The following is a 21,968-nucleotide window of genomic DNA, read 5'->3' as shown; positions in this document are numbered from 1 at the left end:
AGTCCAGAGAGAAAATGTGGCCTGAGGGGTTTGGGCTGGTGGAGGAACTGCCAAGGCAGGGCTGCCAATCTAGGGGAGCTGCTCACCCCACCCAGAGGGGACCCTCCCCTCTCTCCCACTCCCAGGAGGTGCAACCGAGCAGAAACGGCGGGCTAAAGAAGGCTGGCACACGTGGCAGGCAACCATGCATACTTGTTAACCAGGCAGGAGGTGCAGGGGGAGGGACGCCGGCCTGAGAACAGAGACCGGGTTTAGTCGAGTCTGGCCCCAGGTGCTGTGCGACCTTGAGAAGCCACTTTGTCTCTGGTCCTCAGTTTCCCCACCCATGAAGTCAGGGTATGGGCAAAAGCAGGGTGGCAAGTGGGACTGCGGGGAGCACTGTCTTTGGAAGGGTGTGAGCGGGGAAGGACCTGTGATGGCCTAGCAGTGTCTGTCTCGGGCACAGGTCCATAGAGACACACACGCCGTATCTGCCAAGTCCAGGGACCATCCCGAGCCCCTCCGGCCCCAGTGCTCTGAGAGCTGAGGGACACCTTGAGAGATGGCCTCCAGGGAAACCCAAGACATCTGCGGCGTGCGAAGGTTGCCTCCTGGCGGTTTCTCTGGTTCCTTCCCGTGGGCTCCAGGACGCTAAGCCAGCGAAGGACCCCCTCCAACAGAATGCAGAGCCCAGTGTGGGTGCTCAGCTTGTCACATCCAACATGGTGTGTCCCATCGGGTTCCCTGAGTCAGGTCGCGGTGTGCAGCCCACTGGCACCCTCCCAGCGCAAAGACGTGCGTTCTAAGAGGAGGCCTCCCCACGGGGGCTTCCCTCTGTGACACACTGCAGTGCGTTTTATATACGGTCAGATGGTGGAGTCCAGGAAGGCCACCTCCTTTGCAGACAAGACGGTGTGTTCCAACAGCACGGCAGACCGGTGGCACCGGCTCTGGGCCACCAGGAGGGTGGCCCGTGGATACCACAGAGCTTTTCAGCGGGGCTGTGGGAGGGGCAGAGGCGAAGGCTGTCCGCTGGGGGTTGAGGGGGCCCTGACCCAGGCTCCTGGCTCAGCAGCCACCCGGCTTCCCGCCACATCCTACAAGTGCGTCTCCTTCTCCCCAGCCACGAGTCCCTCCTTGGCCGCAGAGGGCTCGCAGTACCGGCCGGGGCCGCTGTCCAGATGCAGGTGCCGTGTGGGCTGTGGCAGGCTGGGGTCGGGGGTGATGAGCTGCCGCAGGCGCTGCGGGGAGAAGAGGGAGTCAGGGGGTGCTGTTGCCTAGAGAGGCAAAGACGTGTCCCCAGGGCCCAGCATGGAGCCAGCATGTGGGACAGCTCAGAATGAGTGAGCACAAGTCTGGAGAAGGCAGACCGGGCAGGGACATGGTGACTGAGAGTGGGAGCTGCCTGGCTCCAGTCCTGGCTCCTACTGATGCCTGTGTCATCACAGGCAACCCATTTAGCCCCCCGTGCCTGTCTGTAAAATGACAGCACACACACCAGGAGAGCGCCTGGACCGGGCAGGGCATCGGCAAGTGCTCATTTTGTTCTCTTCCCGATTACTGAGCTCATCGCTGCTGTCACTACACGCTCAGTGAGGTCTACGCTTCTTCTGAGTAGTCGCACTACCATTGCTACTGGAATTGGTGCCAACTCCTCCTTGCCTTGAATGCAGACGTGACGACTGGAGTCATGACAACCGTATTGTGACCATGAGGTGATAAGCGTGCCAGTGAAAAGACCACGTGACCAGGATGGACGTGCAGACGTAGCGGAAGAGTCTGGTCCCTGATAGCCTCTTTAACTAGCTGAACCACACGCCAGCAGCACCTCCCACCCCAACCCCCGTGTTTTCAACGTGTGAAAGACACTAAGCCTACTTGCTACTTGCAGGTTGGGCTCAGGATTCTGCAGACGCATGCCTCTGTGGACGCCGGCTCTACCCCTTCCAGGAAGGCATGTCCCAAACCCTGAACAGGGAGCCTTCTGCATGTGGCTTGTGGGCAGGGTCCAGATGAAAAAGGAGCCCCTGGATGCACCGTGGCTGCTGGTTACCAGTTTCCGACAGCAGGAATCTGTGCTCTGTGACCCCCTGGGTCTGGCACCTTTGAGTTCTCGTTTGTGCCTTAGCTTCCCTCTTAACCCTTTGACAGTTTGCACTTGGTCAGCCTGCCCAAATGACCTGCTGGAGGTCAGATTCTGAAGGTCTAGGACTGGAGAAACCCTTGAATGTTTCTACAAATGAAGCCACTGGACTGGTCTTCAAAGACCCTTCTCCTTAAAAGTCCATTAGACTGAAGGGCTGCCCCACCCTCAGAGCCGGCCCCAGCCGTGGCGCCCTGCCTGGAGTCCAGCCCCCGCGGTGCCCCTCTTAAGGTGCCGCTCCCCCAGCGCCTACCTTCCCGAAGGAACCCTGGGTCTTCAGGAGGGTGATGAGGATGAAGAGAGGGACGCAGCCCATGGAGGAGAGCGCCAGCAGCCAGCCGATGGAGTACCCCCAGGGCGGGTACACGTAGACGTTGTTGTACTTGAGAGGGCTGTACTTGCTCAAGGAGAAGAGGAACGTGGCCTAGGAAGCACGTGGCAGGGGCAGGCGCAGGTGAGGGAGGGGCCCTGGAGACCTCTCCCCAGGGGCGGAGCTCAGCTCCACACACCGGTGCTTCCCGAGGTGGGAGGGCAAAGGCCCCCACGAACCCTGCGCCCGGGCGTCAGTCGCGTCGAGGGCTGAGACAGGAAGGAGATGGAGGAGCTCCAAGCAGACAGACAGAGGGAGACCAAGCACTGGGAAACGAAGCAGGTGGATGGAGGTGCCATGAGAAAGGGGTGGAGCAGGAACTCGACAGCTGGTGATGCTGGCAAAGCAGGGAGCCAGCCGAGGAGGCCCCAGAAAAGACGGGCGGGGGAACCCGTGCACATGAGGGGCGGGCCAGCTGCCCAGGCACGTGGGCAGGCGGGAAGGAGCCCCAGAACTCAGCCTCCTGCCCCTCCCCTCCCCCTCCCGAGTTGGCCGGAGGCAGAAGGGGGCTGGGGGCACTGGCAGGCACTTACCAGGCAAAGTCCGGGGGTCAGGAAGAGCCAGGAGATCTTCACCAGGGGCCATGGCCGGTAGCCAATCATGTCCTCAACGTTGTCATAGAAACGCTCGGCCCCTGCCGGGCAGGTTGGGGAACAGCAGGTGGGTATTGGGAAGGACTACCTGCTTTGCCCGCCTCCCCACACCCCGTGGGGGGACATGGACCAGGGCACATGAGTGACAGGCAGGGAGGCGGGAGGGCTGCCGCCCACAAGCCGGAGCCCTCGAGAGTCCCCGAACCGCCCAGCGCATCTCCTGTCTCCGGTCTAGGGACGGAGACCCGCCTCCTCACGCCAAGGAGGGTGCGAGTCAGCCGGCTCCGCGGCCCCACTGGTGCTTGTTTGGCAGAGAGACAGCTGGCTTTCAAGCAGAAGCAGCCAAACAGCGAAGGAGCCGCTGCGCGAGCCCAGCGCGGACAGCGCGGCCGGGAAGCACTGGGCAGGGGGGCGGCTGGACGCCACACCCCGGGAGCCCCTCTGCGGTCCCAGCGAAGCACATAAGGGGGCCAGTTTGTGGCCGGGAAACACCGACGCTTGTATCTGTTTTGTTCAGTGCCCTCAGGTTTCCACATCTGCTGTATCTTCTAAGAAGTAAAGAACCCGTGACCGGGGAAGACACGGGGCTTCCTCCCCTCACCAAAGACCACCACGAAATGCCACCAGAGTCGCTTCCCCGCAGGTGAACACCAGGTAGTGCTGTGGGTGTCACAGATTATCAGCCATTTGCACCTGGCTGTGACTGAGTTTATCAGATCCCCTCGGAGAACAAGCCTTGGAAAGCAGCGGGGAACCGGCGTGCACGGTTATTTATAATTATTCTCACTATTCAAGGAGCTCAGTGTCATCGCTGCCCCCGCTCCACCTGCCGTGATGGGAGATGCCTGGGTTCCCAGCGATGGAGAAACTTCTCAAGTAAAAGGAACCAGGATGGCAGCACAAAGAGCTACAGAGACCGGAGGGCCGGCACACCTGTCCTTACACGCACCCCGCACCCCACTTACCGTACACCCAGCTGATGCAGATCACTTCAAACACGGAAAGGAAGAGCAGGCACGTGCCGCTGCAGGCATAATAATCGAACAGCTGGAAGACGTACATCCCGCCCTGTGGAGCAGGGGTGGAGCTGAGGCCCTGGCCCGCGGGGTCAGGGGACAGACACCCACCCGGGGTGCCGCCCTGCCAGCCAGGGTGTGTCGTCGCTTGCAGCTGACTTTGCCCTGCCTGTCCCTGCCTCCCAGCCCTCCTCTACCATCAGGACAACCCTCTCTGACATCTGCGAGGACCCTGGGGGCGGGGGGCACACACATTACATAGTCTGCTTAGCCCTCATCTTCTGGAAGCTGACAAGTTGGGGCCGCCTCACTCTAAGGGTGCTCCCTCCCTGCTTCAGGCCTGAAGAAGAGCCACAGCCGACGCCCAGTGCCCTCTCAGGAAAAGGGCCCCTACCTCCCCCGGAGCTGGCTGGTGGCAGAAAGGAAGCCTGAAGCTGCACCAGCCATCTGCAACGTCGCAGGCGGGAAATTTAGACAAAAATAATGTTACTAGAGGAAAGAAGCCAGGAGATAGAGGGGAGCATCCCCGACAATGTCACTGGAGCTGCTGGACCCAACCATGCCTGAAACCAAAACATCTCTAGACGCCAGTTTCCTGACCCAAAAAATTCACCTTCCTGCTTAAGCCAGCTGGCGTTTAGTTTCAGTCGTCTGAAACCAAAAGAGAGGTAACCAATACAGGAAGGTTCCACCGTGTGGTCGCTCCAACCTCGCGGTGAGGAGAACGTGGCTGAGGGTCGGCAGGCCCCCACCCGGCCCGCAGGCCATGGCTGCCGCTCACCTCGGTGACCAGGAAGAGCCCGATCAGGTAGCACACGACCGCGATGCCGAGGATCAGGAGCTCCCGCTGCCCGCTCTTCCGGAGCTGCCTGGGGAACATGTCCATGGAGGCTGTCACCAGGCACTCCATACAGACAAACTGCGGGTGGAGGGGGCGGGGTGAGAGGGGCCACCTGCCCGTGCCCGCCTCCTCGCACCCCACCCCCAGGGTGACCCACAGAGCGCAGGGGGACAGAGGGCACAGAGCTGGGGTGAGGGCAGAGCTAGGGTGAGGCCAGACCCGCCTTGGCCACATTTCCGCAACAGAGGGTCCCAGCAGTGGGGCCAGAGGGGACGGCCCATGCTGTCCCCAAGACTGGGCAGGGCTGGGCAGCTGGCGCTGGGCGGCCTGGAGGAGCTGGAGGGGCGTTTGGGAGAGCGAGTCCAAGTCTGGGGAAGGGTCAGTTCTGGGGGAGCAAAGCAGGTAGCTCCTCATGGAAGAGGGTCCTGAGGCCTGGGGTTACCCCACAAACCTCAAGGACAGGCCCTGGACGGCAGGGGACCGGGAACGTCTGGTCAGGGGACAAGGAGTCGGGGAAGGCAATGGCTGGAAACACAGAAACTGGTAAGAGGATCACGGGGCGGGGGAGGGGGCGCACCTGGCTGTCCAGCCCGAGGAAGATGAGCATGAGGAAGAAGAGGCAGGACCACAGCTGCGACAGGGGCATCATGGTCACGGCCTTGGGGAAGGCGATGAAGGCCAGCCCGGGGCCTGTCGGGGACACACAGTCAGGGGACCCAGAGAGCCAGGGCTCTCACTGCCCAGGAAAGCCCGCCCCTACGTGTGCGTGTGCTAGTTCAGAGGGCATCTGCTTCCACCCATTACCTACTCTCCCAGGTTCTGGGGAGCACACTTTCCACTCATGCATCCATCCCCCCATGTGTTCCCCTCTCCAGCCCCTGGTTTGGGGGCCCTGCTCTGTGTCAAGCACTGCCCTCCTCACCCCCCCATGCTAAAAGCTTCCTGTTACACAGCTCCTGGGACCCCTGCCCTTCTGCAGTGGGGATCTGTGTCCCCTGACCCTCCCTCCCCCCAGGCCCCAGACAGCAAGGCGGCACCCACCTGACTCAGCCACCTCGGAGATGGGCACCCCCTGCTCCTGCGACATGAAGCCCAGGATGGAGAAGACCACAAAGCCAGCCCCCAAGCTGGTGGCGCTGTTGAGGAAGCAGAGGGCGACGCAGTCCCTGCGGGGCCAGCGAGGTGGGCGTGGGGTGCGGATGCAGAGGGAACGGGAAGGAAAAGGGAGAAAGGGGTGGAGGCCGATCCAAAGACGGTGAGCGGTAAAGAGCAGAGAGAGAAAGCAGGGCGTGGGGACCAAGATGAGGCGCCAGCATGCGAGGAGAGGAAAGGGAGAGAGAGAAAAATTCAGTCTGGGAAGTCTGCTCCTACAGGAGGGAGGCCCGGGCCCCCCCCAGGGTCCCGCCCCCTGCGCCCCCCAGGTGCCCACCGTGCCCCCCGCCCCCCCTGCCGCATCCCCCTCCCTGGGCCCCCCGCCCCGCGCCCCCCCTCACCGGTAGCAGTTGTTGTGGTACTTGTTGTAGCTGCCCAGGGCCGTCAGGCACCCCTGGCAGATGGCGAAGGAGAAGAAGATCTGGGTGCCCGCGTCCATCCACACCTGCGCAGGGGACCCCAGGGAAGTGTGGGAGGACGGGAGGAGCCTGCCGGGGCCTGGAGGGGGGCCAGAGCCCCAGCCAACCAGCGCGGTGCGTCCTGGGAGCCGCGGTGGTGGGCAGAGGCCGCTCCCTTCAAACGCAGAGGAAAAAGACCAAGACCCCAGGGAGCGGGTGGGGGAGGAGGGGAGGATGTGCTCGGACGCGTCCAGAGGAGGACATGTAAGGGCTAATGAATCTGCGGAGAAATGTCCAACCTCGTAGTAAAAAAAGTTAAATTAAAACAGCAGCATACTACTCTGACCCATCGAAGTTTACAATAAATTATGCTCGACTGTCTCCTGGGCCTGCGGAAGGAAGGGCACCCGCTAACACGGGCGGTCAAAGCCCACGGCACGCGGCAGCCTTCAGAGGTACGCACTCCTTGACTTAGTGATCCCGCGTCTGACTGTGTCAGGAGATAACAGAGATGCGGGCGCGGAGCTAAACACAAGGTGTGCTCTGCAGCTGTCTGTACAATCGAAAGAAAATCCATGGCCTGAACGTGCAAGAACGGGGAAGGGCTGAGTAAAAGCCAACCCTGCCCAGAGTCAGGCGCCCGAGGGCGTGCAGCCTGCTCCTACCGCCCGACATCTGGGCGGGAGCAGTGCCTGGACTCGCGGGACCTCAGCACATCCTGGCTGAGGGAGTGAACGAACGGACGGTGGATGGAGGAGACACCATGTACGTGTTAAAATGACACTTAGAGAGAATTAAATAACGTGGAAAATGCATACAGTATAACTTAGATGAAAAAATATATGTCTCCCTATGTAATTATCTCAACTATGTTGGAACACACACACCAGCCAGAAAAAACATTGGAAGGAAATATCCTAAAAGGCCAACAGAGGTGGTAGCTGAGTGGTAGGATTACAAAAGACTTTCAGTTCCTTTTTCACAATTTTTTTCCGTATTATCTAATTTCACTCCAGTGGGCATATATCGCCTTTAAACCAAAAGAAAAGCAATCAAAGGTTTTCAGGAGTCCGGGTCAGCTGTGGTGGGGGAAGCTGGGGCCGGTCCCCTGCACGGCTCCTACCTGGGGGTCCTTGAGGCGAAGCAGATCCGGCTTCAGGTAGTAGATGATGCCTGCGGAGGCCCCGGGCAGCGTGACGCCGCGGACCAAGAGGATGACCAGCATCAGGTAGGGGAACGTGGCCGTGAAGTAAACAACCTGCAGGGGAAGCCGACCAGGGTCGCTGCTGGTGGGGGCGCAGCTGGCGCTGGACGGGGCCCGCAGGGGCCCCCCTGCCTCGCTCAGTGTCCACCACCCTTTTGGAGACATCTGGGCAGGGTGGGGAGCTCACGGAACTTCCCCCCCTCCCCGGCCCACTACTCGTCCAGAGGGGGCTACACGTCAGCGGGGCACAGCAGGAGGAGGAAGGAATCCCTAACCCCCCCTCACGCCCTGAGAGGCTGGGCCCCCCCTCCCTGCCACTGGGGGAAGGTGAGCAGCTGTGTACGTGATGGGCAGGGAAACTTAGGCTGTGCTTTCCCAGGCTTGAGGCTGGGGGCAGCGGTGTCCTGAGCTCTGGGGCTGCAGACCCATGGATGGGCCCCACTCGACCCCAGACGGAGCTCCTTCCCCGAGGTGGGGGCACCGTCTGTGTTTTCAGTATTACTATTGCTATTTTCATGGTATTTTTATGACAGCCGCCCACGGAAGGGGGAGGCTGCTGCAGGGCCAGCTAACGAGAGGAGTCTGTGCTCCTGTTCCAGGCTTTGAAAAGCAGGCAGCGCCCGCATCAGACTCTCTGGGTTGGAAATAATGCCCCAAGGCGAGCTCTCCCCCGACGTGCAACTGGCCACCTCGTCCACTCTCGGTGTGGACTCCTCCGCTGGTGGGGCACCTGCCACCTGCTGGCCAGTTCACCCTAGACATTGCCGTGGTGTGTCGTCACACCGTCTGACCCGACTGCAGCAGTCGCCCACCATAGACACAGACACACACGTACACAGGAAGCTAGAAGGTGACACAGCGAAATGCTGGCCGCGGAGAGCAGACCACCGGCCGTCACGCAGGTGGCTCGGCCCTGACCTTGAAACTGGCATTTCTTATTTTGCTCTGCATGTTACGTAAACAGGCCTTCGCAAGTCATACTGAAAAAGAAAGCTTTTCCTTTGTTGAGCTAAGTTAGCAGGACTCGCCTTCCTACCACTTCCCCTGCTCCCACCAGGCCTCTCCCTCGCGCTGCTTTTCCTTCCAGTTCTTCAGGGGGACGCTGTTGAGTGTCCCCGTGGACTCTGGGGGCTACAGAGAACGTCCCTGGAGCCAGGACACCTCACCTTGCCTGTGATCTTGACCCCCTTCCAGATGCAGAAGTAGCAGACCACCCAGGCGAGCAGGAGGCACAGGGCCAGCTCCCAGCGCAGGGCCCCCAGGTCATGGAGGCCAGCGGTGATGCCCAGAACACGTCTCCTGCGGGACGGGGAGATAGAGAGGGTGATGGCCGAAGGGGCAGCGAGGGGCCTCTGTCGTCAGGTCTCCTGAACCTCAGAGCTGACCCACGGTCTCACAGTCCCGGCTTCCCCACCCCCGCCCCGCCCCGCCCTGTGGCCATCAGGTTCCCACCTGTGGTCTGTGTGCCCCTGGCTGTTAGAAGGTCAGTCACGTAATCCCATAGGTATCTGTGTCTTTCTAACTCATCCAGCTTTCTCTGTTGTACAGAGAGACAGACAGAGAGGGTGAGGGAGGTGAATGTCTGTGCCAACAGGGAGCAGGTACCTGCGTGTGCACGTGGAGGAGCATGTGTGCGGGGGGCAAACGGAGGGCTGGATGTGTGTCGGCGTCTAAAGAAGTGACCAGGGCGATGGAGAGGCGTGTGCACGAGTGTAGGGGACATGCGTGGGGGGGTGACGTGTGGGAGCGCCTGTGACTGTGTCAGTGGGTGCGTGTGGGCTGAGGTAAGTGTGAGGGCAGGTGGACTTGTGTAAGGACGCAGGTGAACACGTGCAGGTGCGGGGGTGTAGGGGGCCACGTGGAGGGTGGGTTGTGAGTGAGAGTTGAAATTTGCCAATTTCTGTGGTATAAATTCTCCCACCTTGGCCAATGTCCCGCTACCAACATGACATCTCAGAACCCAGCCAGGCCACCGTGGGCAGAGGAGGGAGTGCAGCTGGGTGCGCGGGGTGCGGGGAGGCATGTGTGAGGACACAAGTCTACGTGGACGTGTGTGTGAGTCTGGGTGAACGCCGGTGGGTGTGGGGCGAGGGTGGGCGGTGTGCGAGGGCCCCTCATCTCTCAGTGATGGGGTGGGCGGTGTGAGGGCTGGAGAGAGCACACAGAGGGGCATACACGTGCATCCCTCATCCCAGGCTCCCGACAACCCAGTTTCCTCTATTTGGGGCCCCTGGGGTGCAGCACCCAGGCCCAGCACCTACTCCCAGAACTCTATGACGGGCGAGGTGAAGTTCTCAGAAGGGGTCGCTGTGCTGGCAGCTGAGTGGTTCACAAAGTCCCTGCACTGCTCTGTGGGGAAGAAGAGGGGCAAGCGTTAGCCCGGGACCGGTGGGGAGAGGTGCCCTGGCACCCTCCTCCCCCGCCCCGCCAGCCTCGCAGCCCTGTGGTCCTCATCCTTCCCAGTCCATTTTGTAGAGTGTCGGGAAAGGCCTGCTCAGGCGGCTCCTGGGACCAGCTCTTGTCCCCACATGCCTCGCCCAGCCCGTGTTCCAGTGAAGCTGGCTGCTCGTCTGGCCGCCCGCCGGCCACCCAACACTGTCCAGACTTCAGACCCAGAGGACAGCCCTCTCCACGCTCCAGAGGGAAGGCCTGAGCCCGCGCTGCTCTGGCCCCACTGGCAATGCGGTCCACACCAGGCTCCTCCTCATCCTCAGGCCTCAGTGGGCACCCCTCCCTCCCGTCCTCACTGGTCCCTGCCCCGTCCCCTTCTCTCGCTGGAATCTGTAGCCGTTTCATCCGCGTGTCTGTTTCCAGCGCTGGGCGTCGGCTCCTGGGGCCGGGGCCGCGCCCCCGTGCCCACCCGGGACCTCTCGTGTCTGCGCAGAGGAGGCCCGGCACACAGAGCGCTCGGTGAGCCGGGAGGGAGGGGTGCTGTCACACTCACAATCCCGCTCAGGTTTCTGCTGTCCCGGTGGCCCGTCAGAGGTCCCCACCAGGGTCGGCCAGCAGGATGGGCACCAAGCCCACACAGCTCGGCTCAGAGGCCCATCGCCCGTCGCCCCGGCCCAGCCCCGAGGGAGAGGCCCTGTCCCGGGGCGGCCGTGACACATACCCGTGTTCCAGGAGTGGGTGCAGGCCGTCCAGGGCAGCTCCGAGGTGAAGGAGCTGAACAGGTAGAAGAGAGCCCAGGCGAGGATGACGATGTAGTAGATGTTCAGATAGGCCTCGATGACCACGGACGCCAGACCGATGCCTGGTGGGTGGGTGGGGGGAGAATGAGAGAAGCCACGAGACCAGCGTGAGCCCGGAAGCCGCGGGCGCGGCTGTGGGCGCCTCCCAGAACCGCCGGGCTGATTCAGGGCGCGAGAGGCCACTTACACCTCATTCTACTAAGAAAAGCAGGTGGCAGAACACCATCCTGCGTGTGCTCCCATTTTTATGACACACATTTGAATGTGAATTTTTTCTTTTCATGAGAAAAACTCTGGGGGGAGCATCACTCAGAAGTTCACAAGTGGTTCTCTAGGTGATAGGATTTCAGTTCCTATTTATTTATTTATTTATTTGTTTGTTTATTTATTTATTTTTGCTTTTTTAAAATTTAATGGAGGTGCCGGGGGTTGAACCCAGGACCTCGTGCACGCTAAGCACACACTCCACCACTGAGCTGTCCCCTCCCCTCCGGTTCACTTTTTAAAGTTCTTCTCTTTTTGCCCACTTGCGTTTTCTAGTTTTTCTCTGACAATCGTGCGTTACTTGTAAACCCACTTGTAAAATCAGGAGGGGCGGGAGGAGCGGGGAGCAAGCGGGGGGGGGGGGTAGGGGCCTGAGCCTGGGCCGAGGCAGCGGGGCCCTGCTTCTCCGGGATCCACCCCGCATGTCCGTCCCCACTGGCCTGGCGCTCGGCCAGAGGCAGGAGGTTTCCTGAGCTGGGCTCTGATCATCTCACAGACACTCCTAACTTCACGCTCCCCAGAGGAAAGCTGAAGGGACAGTTGTCGGGTCTCCCCCAGCGTGTCTGTGGCCAGTGGACGGGGACCAGGGGCAGCCTCGGTGGGGCTGTGGGCACGGGGGACCCTGGGGAGCAGGCAGCAGGAGGGGATTCAGAGGACAGACACCACCCAGACCCCACAGAACGCCACACTGAAGTCACAAAATCCCCACACGGACCCCACAGGATCCCACTCAGACCCCCAAATCACCACGCATACCCCACAGGACCCACATGCACTCCCCAAGTTCACCACAGAGACTCCATACGAACCCACTCGGACATCACAAAATCACCACACATACTCCACTCAGACCCACAAAATCATCACACGGACTCCACATGAGCCCACTCGGACCCCACACGGGCCCCCACAAACAAACCCCACTCGGACCCCAGCGTCACCGCACGGACCTCCTCACCCAACAGGCAGCCACTGTGAGCGCCTAAGCGGCCTGACTCAGGGCCCCCACAACCCCTTGGCCGAGGGGAGGCATGGGGGACGTCCGGCCTGTCCCTGGGTCTAGCCCCTCAGGGAGCGACGCGCGAGGAAGCGTCCCCCCCCCCCCCCCCCCGTGGAAGGAACTCTCAGGGACAAGGAGACCCCTTGGGTTTCCCACTGGCGGCCAGGGCACTGGCCTGAATGCCTCAGGAGTGGGTGGGCAGGACGGCCAGCTGCTCACACTGGTGCCAGCAGACCCCTAGGGGGAGGGCAGGGCTGTGACCCACTTAGTCCCCAACATGGGAAAGAGGGTGAACCCCAGGAGACCTGGGTTCCAATCCTAGTCACGGTCTCTTTTTCTCGTCTACAAACAGGTTCGCAGCATCACCACTGGAGGATTAGATGAGGAAACACCTGTGACGTGCTTACGAAGGTGCGTCGGGGACCCTGCCACACACTCAGGGTGAAGATTCAGCCTCAGGGTTCCTCACTTGCAAGAACCCCTCAAACGACTCTGCACCAGACTTTGTATTGCCTTTCCTGAAGAGCACCCCCCAACCCCCGCCACATCCTCAGGGTTTTATAAGCTTTGGGCCCCACAAAGCCTGGTCCCACTTCCTGTATCCCCCACAGCCCTTAGCGCAGGATGGGGGTGGGTGAGGAAGGGAGGCAGACCGGGAAGGCCAGGGGATGGGGTGACGGGGGTGGGGGAGACAGAGGTACCTGGAAGCCCGCAGGTGGGAGGGCTGGGGACACTCACCCTGGAGGAGGGGGCAGATCTTCCGCCAGGCTGTGACGCTCCCCTGGCTGGTGTACTGGCCCAGCGCCACCTCCAGGAAGAACACTGGGATGCCGCAGGCGAAGAAGAAGATGAAGTAGGGGATGAAGAAGGCCCCTGCGGAGAAGGGGGAGGCGGGGTTGAGCCCCCAGGTCTGGGCCCCTCCCAGAGCTGTGCTCCAGCACCAGCACCGCCATCTCCCTCCCCAGACCCCGCCCAGAGCCCACGGCAGTTCCCTCCCGTCTGTGAGCGGGGACGAGCAGAAATTTTCCAGTCCACACCCCACTCAGGACAGGAAAGACCTTGGAAGGGAAAAGAGTGCAAATGCAGGTGGGAACCCTAATACATGCATTATCTGTTTCCTCAGTGTGCTTCACAAATCTAGTCAGTTTATTACTTTGGGAACAAAAAAAAATGTGTTCTGTATTCTTTGATATGCTTATTAAAATATCGCATTTCTTACACTTTAGAGAAAAACTAGCAAAGACATCTTGGAAAAAATATTTCCCCTCTACTCATTTTCAGAGGGTTTCTGCCCTCCCTCAGGCTCTGGTCTGAACCGGGCCCTGGGCAGCTGAGGCCTCCCCTCTGCTGGGGGAGACTGTCGCTGACCCACAGGCCCCAGAAGGAGGCCAGGCCGGAAAAACTTCCAGCAACTAACATGTGAGTGGACTTTGAGGACAACCGTAAGGCCAGGGCACCCACCTGTCGCCTCAGAAGCGCGGACCTGGGGGAAGACGTCACTGTCCACTGCCCAGTCGTGACACCTGGCACGCCCTCTTCCAAATGCGTCCCAGCATCAGAACCCTCCCCAAACCACCTCCTGTGCAGTAGGCCCCCAATTCACAGGTGAGAAAACTGAGGCACAAACCCAAGGGCTCTGGCCCTGAGTCTGAGCTCTTAACCACATTACAGTGCTTTTCTACCGTGTTACTCGGTAGAAAAAAACAGAACGTCCAAAGGGAAGGAAAGGAAAAAACATTGTGTTTCCTTCCAATTTCCTTGGAAACACACACACATATTTCCTTTTTTTGCAAAAGTGAGAACCTTCTATGTATTACTTGAGAACCATTAAAAAATGTATATCCTGGACCTCTTTTCACATCAGTAAATCGATGTCCACGTCGCCACTTTGGTGGCCGCACGGTGTCCACCCTACACAGCTGTTCAGGGTTACTCAGAACCCCCACAGGCCCTTTCGGTTGTTTCCTTAGAAACCTGCTGTCATGAGGACCCTTGTCCACGTCCTCGTGCTTCGAGTAAATTACAATAGAGAAATTGCTGGGTCAGAGGGTACGGACTTCTTTTTTTTTTTTTGGTGGTAAAATATATATAACATAAATTTTATTATTTTAGCCATTTTTAAGTGTGCAGTTTAGTGGCATTCGGTACATTCACATTGTTGTACAACCATCACCACCATCTGTCTCCAGAATTTTCTCCTCCTCCCAAACTGAAACTTTGTCCACTAAACACTAACCCCCTCGGCCTCCCCTGGCTCCAGGCGCCCACCCTTCCGCCTTCTGTCTCTGGGAATCTGATCATTCTAGGCACCTCACCTAAGTGGGATTGAACAGTATTTAGCCTTTTGTGACTGACTTATTTTATTTAGCATAATGTCTTCCACTTTTATCCACGTTGTAGCGTGTATCGGAATTGCTTTCCTTAGATAAACAACAAGTTCATACTGCACAGCACAGGGAACCATATTCAATATCTTGTAGTAACTTATGGTGAAAAAGAATATGAAAACGAATGTATGTCTGTTCACGTATGACTGAAGCACTGTGCTGTGCACCAGAAATTGACATAACACTGCACACCGACTCTACTTCAATAAAAATATATTAAAAGGAGGAAAAGAAAAAGAATTGCTTTCCTTTGTTAAAGCTGAATAACGGTTCATCGTAAGTATATGTCACATTCAGTTTATCCCTTCCTCCGCCGATGGACGTTTGGGCTGTTTCCACCTTGCAGGGACGAACCTTCTTTAAAGTCTACGGGCATCTCCAAGTCGCCCTCCCAGACTCCTGCACCACCTGCACTCCCCACCGCAGCCCGGGAGCACCAGGGACGGCTGCTGAGTCTGCAGGGCCCCCTGCTGCCCAGCCGCTCCGTGGTCCCGGGCAAGTCGCAGGGGTCTCTGAACCTGCGTCCTCCTCTGCGGAATCAAGGCTCGGACTAGATCACCTTCAGCTCTACCTCCTCTGTGTCTGTGAAACTGGGACAAAGATGTCACCACTTCCTCCCACCTCCCCTAATCTCTGCCCCACGTTAGACCTCACCCCCAGCCTGGCTCCACGGCCCGGGCCTGCCCAGGACAGCCCATTTCTATTTCTTTGGAGTCATTGGTTTGGGCAATTTATAGTAATAACTATAAGTTTTAAAACACAGAGTCAGGAGGAGGGTACAGCACATGCTTAGCAGGCATGAGGTCCTAGGTTCAATCCCCAGCACCTCATCTAAAAATAAATAAAGAAGTAAACCTAATTACCTCCGTCCTCACTGAAAAATAAAAATAAATTAAAAAAAAAAAACAGCACAGAGGCAGGGGGAGGGTACAGCTCAGTCGTAGTAAGCACGCCCAAGGTCCTGGGTTTAATCCCCAGGACCTCCATTCAAATAAGTAAATAAACCTAATTACCTCTCCCCCCAAAAATAAACAAATAAACACAGAGCATGATACACAGCAGAGGCTCAGTGAGCATCTGGCAAATTAAACATTTGCAAGTGGGAACGCTCCTTCTTCTTGCCTTTCGGGAATGTTTCTAATATTCACTTATGTCGTTTCCTCGGGAAGAATAAAGGTATTTTCCAAAGGGAAAAATAAATCTGGCCAGTCACAAATAAACTCATCTAAATGAATTATTCCCTTTATATGCAACAGTCTGAATAGAGAGAAATCCCCGGCCACAGAAAGGAGATTAGTGGCCGCCCGGGGCTGGAGGGGTGTGCGCACCAGTGGGCACCCGGAGTGATGGAAATGTTCTAAACCCAGCTGTGGTGGCGGCTGCGCAATTCTGTGAACATTGCCCCCTTAACAAGGTGACCCTCTGCCTGCCACCACGTCCCTGCTCATGTTTACTACCAGTGCTGGAAAAGTAATGGAATTGCTTCTCTAATTTTAAAAAACCAGGGACAAGATCACGTCGTTCCTTTGGTCAAAGTTCTTCAGTGGCTCCCGACTCACTGAGGGCGGGGCCCACGGGACCAGAGCCCCGTCCCCCAGGTCCCCTGCGCTCCTCTCCCACCGTGCATTCTCCTCCCGCTCCTCAAACCCACCAGCTGCACTGCATCCTGGCCCTGGCCCGCACATCCCGTGTTTGGAATGATCCTCACCTGATCTCCATCCTGAAGACTCGCTCCTTCACCTCCTCCCAGTCTTGGCTCAAGTGCCCCCTGCCCCCGAAACCTTCCCTGGTCCCCTCCCCTGCCGCCCCCAGCCATCCCCCGCAGCACCATCTGTCAGACCACTAGTCTGTCCTCTGCCGCCCTCCGCTAGGACGTCACACACAGAGCGTGGTCCGCGCTGTATCTGGCGCAGCGCGGCCCACAGCAGGCCCACCGTGCGGGCTGCGTGAAGGAGTGACCCCGTCCAGGACAGACATCCGCGTGGAGGAAGGGAGGCGATTCCCCTGTCCTGTCCTGCCCAGTGCCTCACTTTGCCTTCCCCGGAGCCCGGTGACAAATCACCCACCTTCCACAGAAGGGGGCCCCCAGGGCCACAGGTGGCACTAGAACTCAAACTGCACCCCAGCCTCCCTCTGGTTCCCGCGCTGCCCAGGCCGGAGGCACCCAGGTGGGCCCTGCCCGGCCCAGGGCCCCCACCACGCCCACCTCACAGTGAACTCACCGCCCCCGTTTTTGTAGCAGAGGTAGGGGAACCTCCAGACGTTGCCCAGCCCGATGATCTCGCCGGCCACCGACAGCACAAACTCCATCTTGTTGGTCCACTGGCCTCGATGCTTGATGTGGTCCCCGCCTTCCTGGTCCTTCTCCCCCTCCTCGGGGACCCAGGAGACCACGGGAGACCCATCCTCGTGGACCGCCGCTTTTCTGTGCATAGCCGTGGCTGGACTGGGAGGCCGCAGGACGCCAAGGGGGGCACAGCCTGTGGGGAGGACAGGGAACGAGCTGGCCGCCCCGCCACCCCTGCCCTCTCCATCCTAATCTTTCCCAATGTCTGAACGTCTCTTTCATGTTCAGTGTTGCTGCTGGACTGTTGATTTTCTTCCAGACTCCTCCATGACATTTACACCTAAAGTTACACTTTGCTCTCAGGACTCTGAGGACAACTAGGGAGGAAGCCTTAGCTTGCCCATTTTGCAGATGGAAAATCCAGGCTGTGACAGATGCAGTGGGCTGCCTGAGCCCTTGGGAGTCCACTGGGATTAAAGCCCAGGCTTGGGGACTTTTATCCCAAATCCTTTTTGGTCTTTACAGCCAGTCGTCATCGCCACTGGCCCATCTGCCCCAGCTCCTCAGTGTCCAGTGTGTGGCACCTGCCCAACCTCTGGCCTCCAGGGCAGAAGGGATCAAAAGCTACCAGGGTGTCAGGAGATCAAGGGGCAGGTGAGGCCAGGTGGCTGCATGGTTTTCCCCGAGCCGGGCCGGCTGCGTGCTCATCCCGGCGCCCGGTGATCGGTCCCCCCAGGGTAAACGTGGGAGGCCGCAGGCTCTGGGCACCTGATTGGGAGGGAAGCGCAGGATAGGGCCAGGGGCCAGGGCCAGGGCCAGGGCAGGCCTTCGAGGGAAGTCTGGTTCCTTTCCTCTCGGTCTCACCTCTGACCTGAGAGCAGGCGGAGGTCCTAGTGGATCCTCACTTGAGTGGTCACCTCTGGATCTGAGTGGTCCCCTCCAGGGAGACCCAGAAGTGACTGCCTATCACGGGAGGTCACTGCCCTTCCCGACTCCCTGACCTCTCAAGGAGCCAGGGGCTCCCTGGACTTTCAGAAGAATGACGCAGCCACTCTCAACTCCGCTCTGTCCCTCTCGTGGTCCCTTTGTCCACTGCCAGGAGGTAAACTGATGTCTGCAGTGCTCTATCTGGAACCCCTGTCTGCCTTCCCCTCCCCACACTCTGCCTGAGGCCACCTCCACCTCCGCCTGGGTTCCAGGAGCTGCCAGGAGGAGGTGCCAGGCTGCAGAGGGCAGCACCCACCCACACCCTCGCCTCCACCTCGAGGGGCTCTGGGGCATCAGAGTGACCAGGAGCTGCGAGGCTCTGCTCCTCCAAGGCTCGAGAGAAACACAAGGGATTCTTTTTATTAAAAGAAGAGCCTGTGTTTACTTGTTGGTCCTTTTAACCCAGGCAACAGCCCAAGCCCGAGTCAGTTAGAAAGGCGTGGCAGGGCCATTTGAGGTTATGGAAATTTTTGAAGGTGACTTGGAGGGTGCAGGTTATCCCGGGAATGGGAAAGCAGGTCGGGGTGAAATTCTGGTATTGGGACCTACTCAGAGGCCAGCTCAGCCCAGGAGGGCAGGTGAAGAGAGAGGCACCCAGTGGAAATGGAAGGCCTCAGCTCTGATATAAGAGAGGAGCACAGGAGAAGAAGGGAAACAAGAGCTCCAGGTCCAGAGAAAGCGGCCAGACCCCAGGGGCTCTGAGCAGCAAGCCTTGGGCAAGAAGAACAGGGCAGTTCGGGCCCAGATGAAGCCCTGGCGACACCCGAACCAACCGTGCATGTTGCTGCAGACGTGGGTCTGGGACACCAAGGAACGGCCCCTGAGTCACTATCAAATGAATAAATGATGGATGGATGGATGAATGAATAGACTCAAAAACACGGGCGAAGAAGCAGCAGCAGACAGGAAGCCCAAGGTCCAGTCCAGACCTGGCTAATAACAGTAAAAGTTAGCGTCTGAGTCAGCACTGTGCTAAAAACATACACATCTCACATGCATTAGTAAGTTTCGTCTTCACAGAAATCTTGAAGTAGGAATCGCTATTAACTCCACTTGATAAACGAGGAAGTGAAGCTCAGAGAGATTAAGGAACAGGACCTGACGCCCCCAGGTGCTCAGTAAACTATTTTTGAATCGTTTGAACAAACTTACCTGCACAGGGAGTGCGGAGCTGAGCTTCCACGTTGCTGTGTGACCTTAGGCAAATCACACCTCCTCTCTGGGCTTCAAGTCTCCCTGGAAGAGAGAATGACCACCACTCAACAGAGGAGATGGGAGGGCGGGGGGTACAAATGAGACACACAAAGGACAAGGAGAGAGACCGCCGTGACTTGCCAAGCTGGAGGGAAGCCCAGCTTGGGGCCTGAGCATAGGGTCACCAATGGGGTGGCCAGGAGACAAGCCTCACTGTCCCCAGACCAGAGGTAGCTATTGTCCCCAACAGCCGGAGACGGGGAGACCTGCCTGGGAAAGAAGTAAGCGGAAGGAAAACCGGGGAGCGCACAGGACGGGGACGCGAACCCCAGAGCCCAGGGTGGGCGCAGGATATGGGAGCAGAGAACACAGAAAAACTGACACTGATGTGACATTTTTATTAAAAAAGGTTATTGAGAGGAGCACGATTTATGGGTAAGAACGAAAAACCGGAATGGCAGAATCAGAGCAAGAGCACATGAAAAGGAAAGCTGGCCCAGAGCCACGGCAAGTCAACGGGAAACAGACAAACTGCAGCAAGTGGGAGTCAAGTGAGACCCAGGGAAGAAATCTCCAGGAGGATGTTAGACGTAAAAGCGAGCTGTGCTGAGCTCTCCTTTCCTGAGTTACTTTTAAAGCCGAAAGGAGCGGGGAGGGCGTAGCCCAGCGGTAGGGTGTGTGCTTCACATGCACGAGGTCCCAGGTTCGATCTCCAGTCCCTCTGTTCAAAAAAAAACCTAGTTACCACCCCCAAAAATAAATTTAAAAAATAATAAAGAATAAAAGCCAAAAAGACAGCATCCTACCCTCCTGCCACCCTCCCTGGCCCCACTGTGCCAGGAACACTTAAACAACAGTGCCATCCACAGTCCAGATGACTTCCGGACATCTCCCCCGTCCCAAGGGTTCGCCCGGCTCTGTCACCTCTCCAGCCCCTAGGCCCAGGCTGCTCACCTGCTCTGCTAAGCCTGGGCAGGGTACGGGGGCGTGGGGCGGACCTCACCACAGGGCAGTGCCCCCCAGAAGCCGAGACACCTACACCCACGCTGGGCTCAGCACTGCCTGTGAAGGAAGTCTTCAAGAGGCTAACAGGTCTGAAGGTCTCCCCGCCAGCGTCTACCCGCCCCGGCCCCACATGGGAATGACCCCGGATCCGGTGGGGGTGGGGGTGGCTGGGACGCCCCAGCCCCGGCTTCAGCCCACACCCACATACCAGCTGCCATTTCCGTACACACACTGGTGCCGGCCGTCACGTCCCTTTGCACACACATACCTGTGTGCACGGCACCAAAACCTGACACCCCGCGGGCCATCCGGCTGGGCCAGTGGCCGCCTGGGCCCTCGTTGCCCCCAGGGCACAAGCTCGCCCCAGCCGCCCGCCCCCCAGCCCTGAGTTCCCGGCACTTCCTCCTTCGGGGAGACACGCCTGGCCTGGCGGGGGCGGCAGGAGCCCCTCCCTGCAACCGCTGAGCTGATCGGCCCTTCTCCTGCCTGCACTTCCTTCCCACCTGCTGGGCTCCGTCTGCCTCCCCCTCCCTCCTCTCTCACCCACTCCCTGTGGCCAGCAACCCCCCTCCCGTCTCTGGACTTTTCTGCTACCCGAGCTTCCCCGAGTGGTTCAGATGCTGTGGATGGTGTGGCGGGGGGGACAACCTTGCCCTAAGATTCTCAAACACCAGACTTTCCTCTGGGCTGTTTCCGGCACAGACACACAGGTCTCCCCAGGTCTCCCTCCCAGGTGTCCCCCCACGGCTCCTCCGCACAGCTCTCCACCTAGCAGACCGGCTGCCCTCCTGCCCACCTCTGCTCAGTCTCGCGCCTCACGCCTCAGCAGAGTCCCAGAGAAGCCACTACAAGACCAACCCCCCCCGCCGCCCCGTCGTTCCTTCTCCTGTTCCTCTCAGCTCAGAATCCCACCCAGGTGTGGTCCTGGGATGCCCAGACAGAAAGCGATTGTGTGTGTGTGCGCGCGCCCACGTGGGTGAGCGGAGGTACTGAAAGTGAAGGGGCAGAGAAACACCACAAGCAACAGGAGAGACTGAAGCCAGAAGTTTGTGAACCAGGATTATAACATCTAACTTCAGGAAGTCCAGTCCTCTGTCCCCAGCCCCCTTTCCGACTCCTGCCGGCCGAGCTCCCACACTGGGCCCTGTCCCAAGACAACCCCTCCAGAGCTGGGCTCCGAGACGCACACCACCCCTCATCTCCCCACCTTTGCCCCCTCTCACCTGCCCCCTCTGGTGCCGGCTCCTTGTCCTCCGGAGGGAAGAGGAGATGTGGGTGGACAGGATGGGCACCAGCAACCCCCAGGCTGGAAACAGAGATCTGAGATCTCGGGAGGGGAGTTGGCCTGGCTGACGAGGGCAGGGGAGGAGGGTGAATCACGCGCTGGAGTTTTCCACCCAGTACCTGCCCTCTGTGGTTTCAAGGCAAGGCTCTGGACCTCCACAGCCACAACCCTTTTCCTTGGGATTTTCCTAGAGACAGTGCCCAGAGCAAACCTCAAGAAGCATAATCTAGAAAGGACACAGGTTTGCAGGCAGACAGACCTGAGACTGGCCCGCCCCTCTGTCATCTACGGCTCTCATCGGCCGGGCATCTGAGCCCCTGCTCCCCAACCTGTGAAGGTTGGGTAACACCACCCACTTCGTGGAGTTGCTGTGAGGGCTACAGACAACATGGGAAACTGCTCAGGGGGCTGCTGGTGCTTCAGGGGAGGTGGCGATGTTTGGTTTACTGTGAGGCTTCTGGAAGAGGGGCTGGGGTGCCGGGGTGTCCAGCCCCACGCAGCAGCAGCAGCGATGCTCGGTGACCTCGGCACTGAGGTGCAGGCTGGGACTTGTCTGACGGCCTGCCAGGCGTCAGGGGTGAAGTGGGACTTGTTGGGTAAGCGCCTGCGTCCCCTGCCCGTGCCGATGAGCTTCTCCAGAGAGGGTCCTCATAGCTATTCCTGACGTGTCCT

At 59.0% G+C, this 21,968-nt stretch overlaps 1 protein-coding gene across 5 annotated transcripts; it reads right to left on the bottom strand.

Annotated features, from left to right (window-relative positions):
• Positions 1-172: 172 nt before the first annotated feature.
• On the bottom strand, positions 173-21,403 carry SLC6A12 (solute carrier family 6 member 12). 5 transcript variants are annotated; one of them, XM_074357310.1, is made up of 16 exons: positions 21,235-21,403; positions 18,965-19,048; positions 16,761-17,018; positions 12,890-13,024; positions 10,809-10,949; positions 9,958-10,045; positions 8,863-8,995; positions 7,616-7,750; positions 6,436-6,539; positions 5,984-6,108; positions 5,520-5,632; positions 4,883-5,020; positions 4,051-4,153; positions 3,026-3,126; positions 2,376-2,546; positions 173-1,220 (listed from the first exon to the last, which is right to left on the bottom strand). In XM_074357310.1, the coding sequence occupies exons 3-16, from the start codon at positions 16,969-16,971 to the stop codon at positions 1,077-1,079; spliced, it is 1,842 nt and encodes a 613-aa protein (XP_074213411.1). In that variant the 5' UTR covers positions 16,972-17,018; positions 18,965-19,048; positions 21,235-21,403; the 3' UTR covers positions 173-1,076. The 5 variants fall into 5 exon arrangements, with proteins under 5 accessions (XP_074213411.1, XP_074213409.1, XP_074213408.1 ...); XM_074357308.1 differs by lacking the exon at positions 21,235-21,403 and adding an exon at positions 20,280-20,462; XM_074357307.1 differs by lacking the exon at positions 21,235-21,403 and adding an exon at positions 20,220-20,265 and having other exon boundaries at positions 6,436-6,488.
• Positions 21,404-21,968: the final 565 nt, after the last annotated feature.

The sequence above is a fragment of the Camelus bactrianus genome, chromosome 34 (genome assembly GCF_048773025.1).
Source record: "Camelus bactrianus isolate YW-2024 breed Bactrian camel chromosome 34, ASM4877302v1, whole genome shotgun sequence".
Classification (NCBI taxonomy): Eukaryota; Metazoa; Chordata; class Mammalia; order Artiodactyla; family Camelidae; genus Camelus; species Camelus bactrianus.
This window is presented reverse-complemented; position numbering and strand designations above follow the sequence as displayed.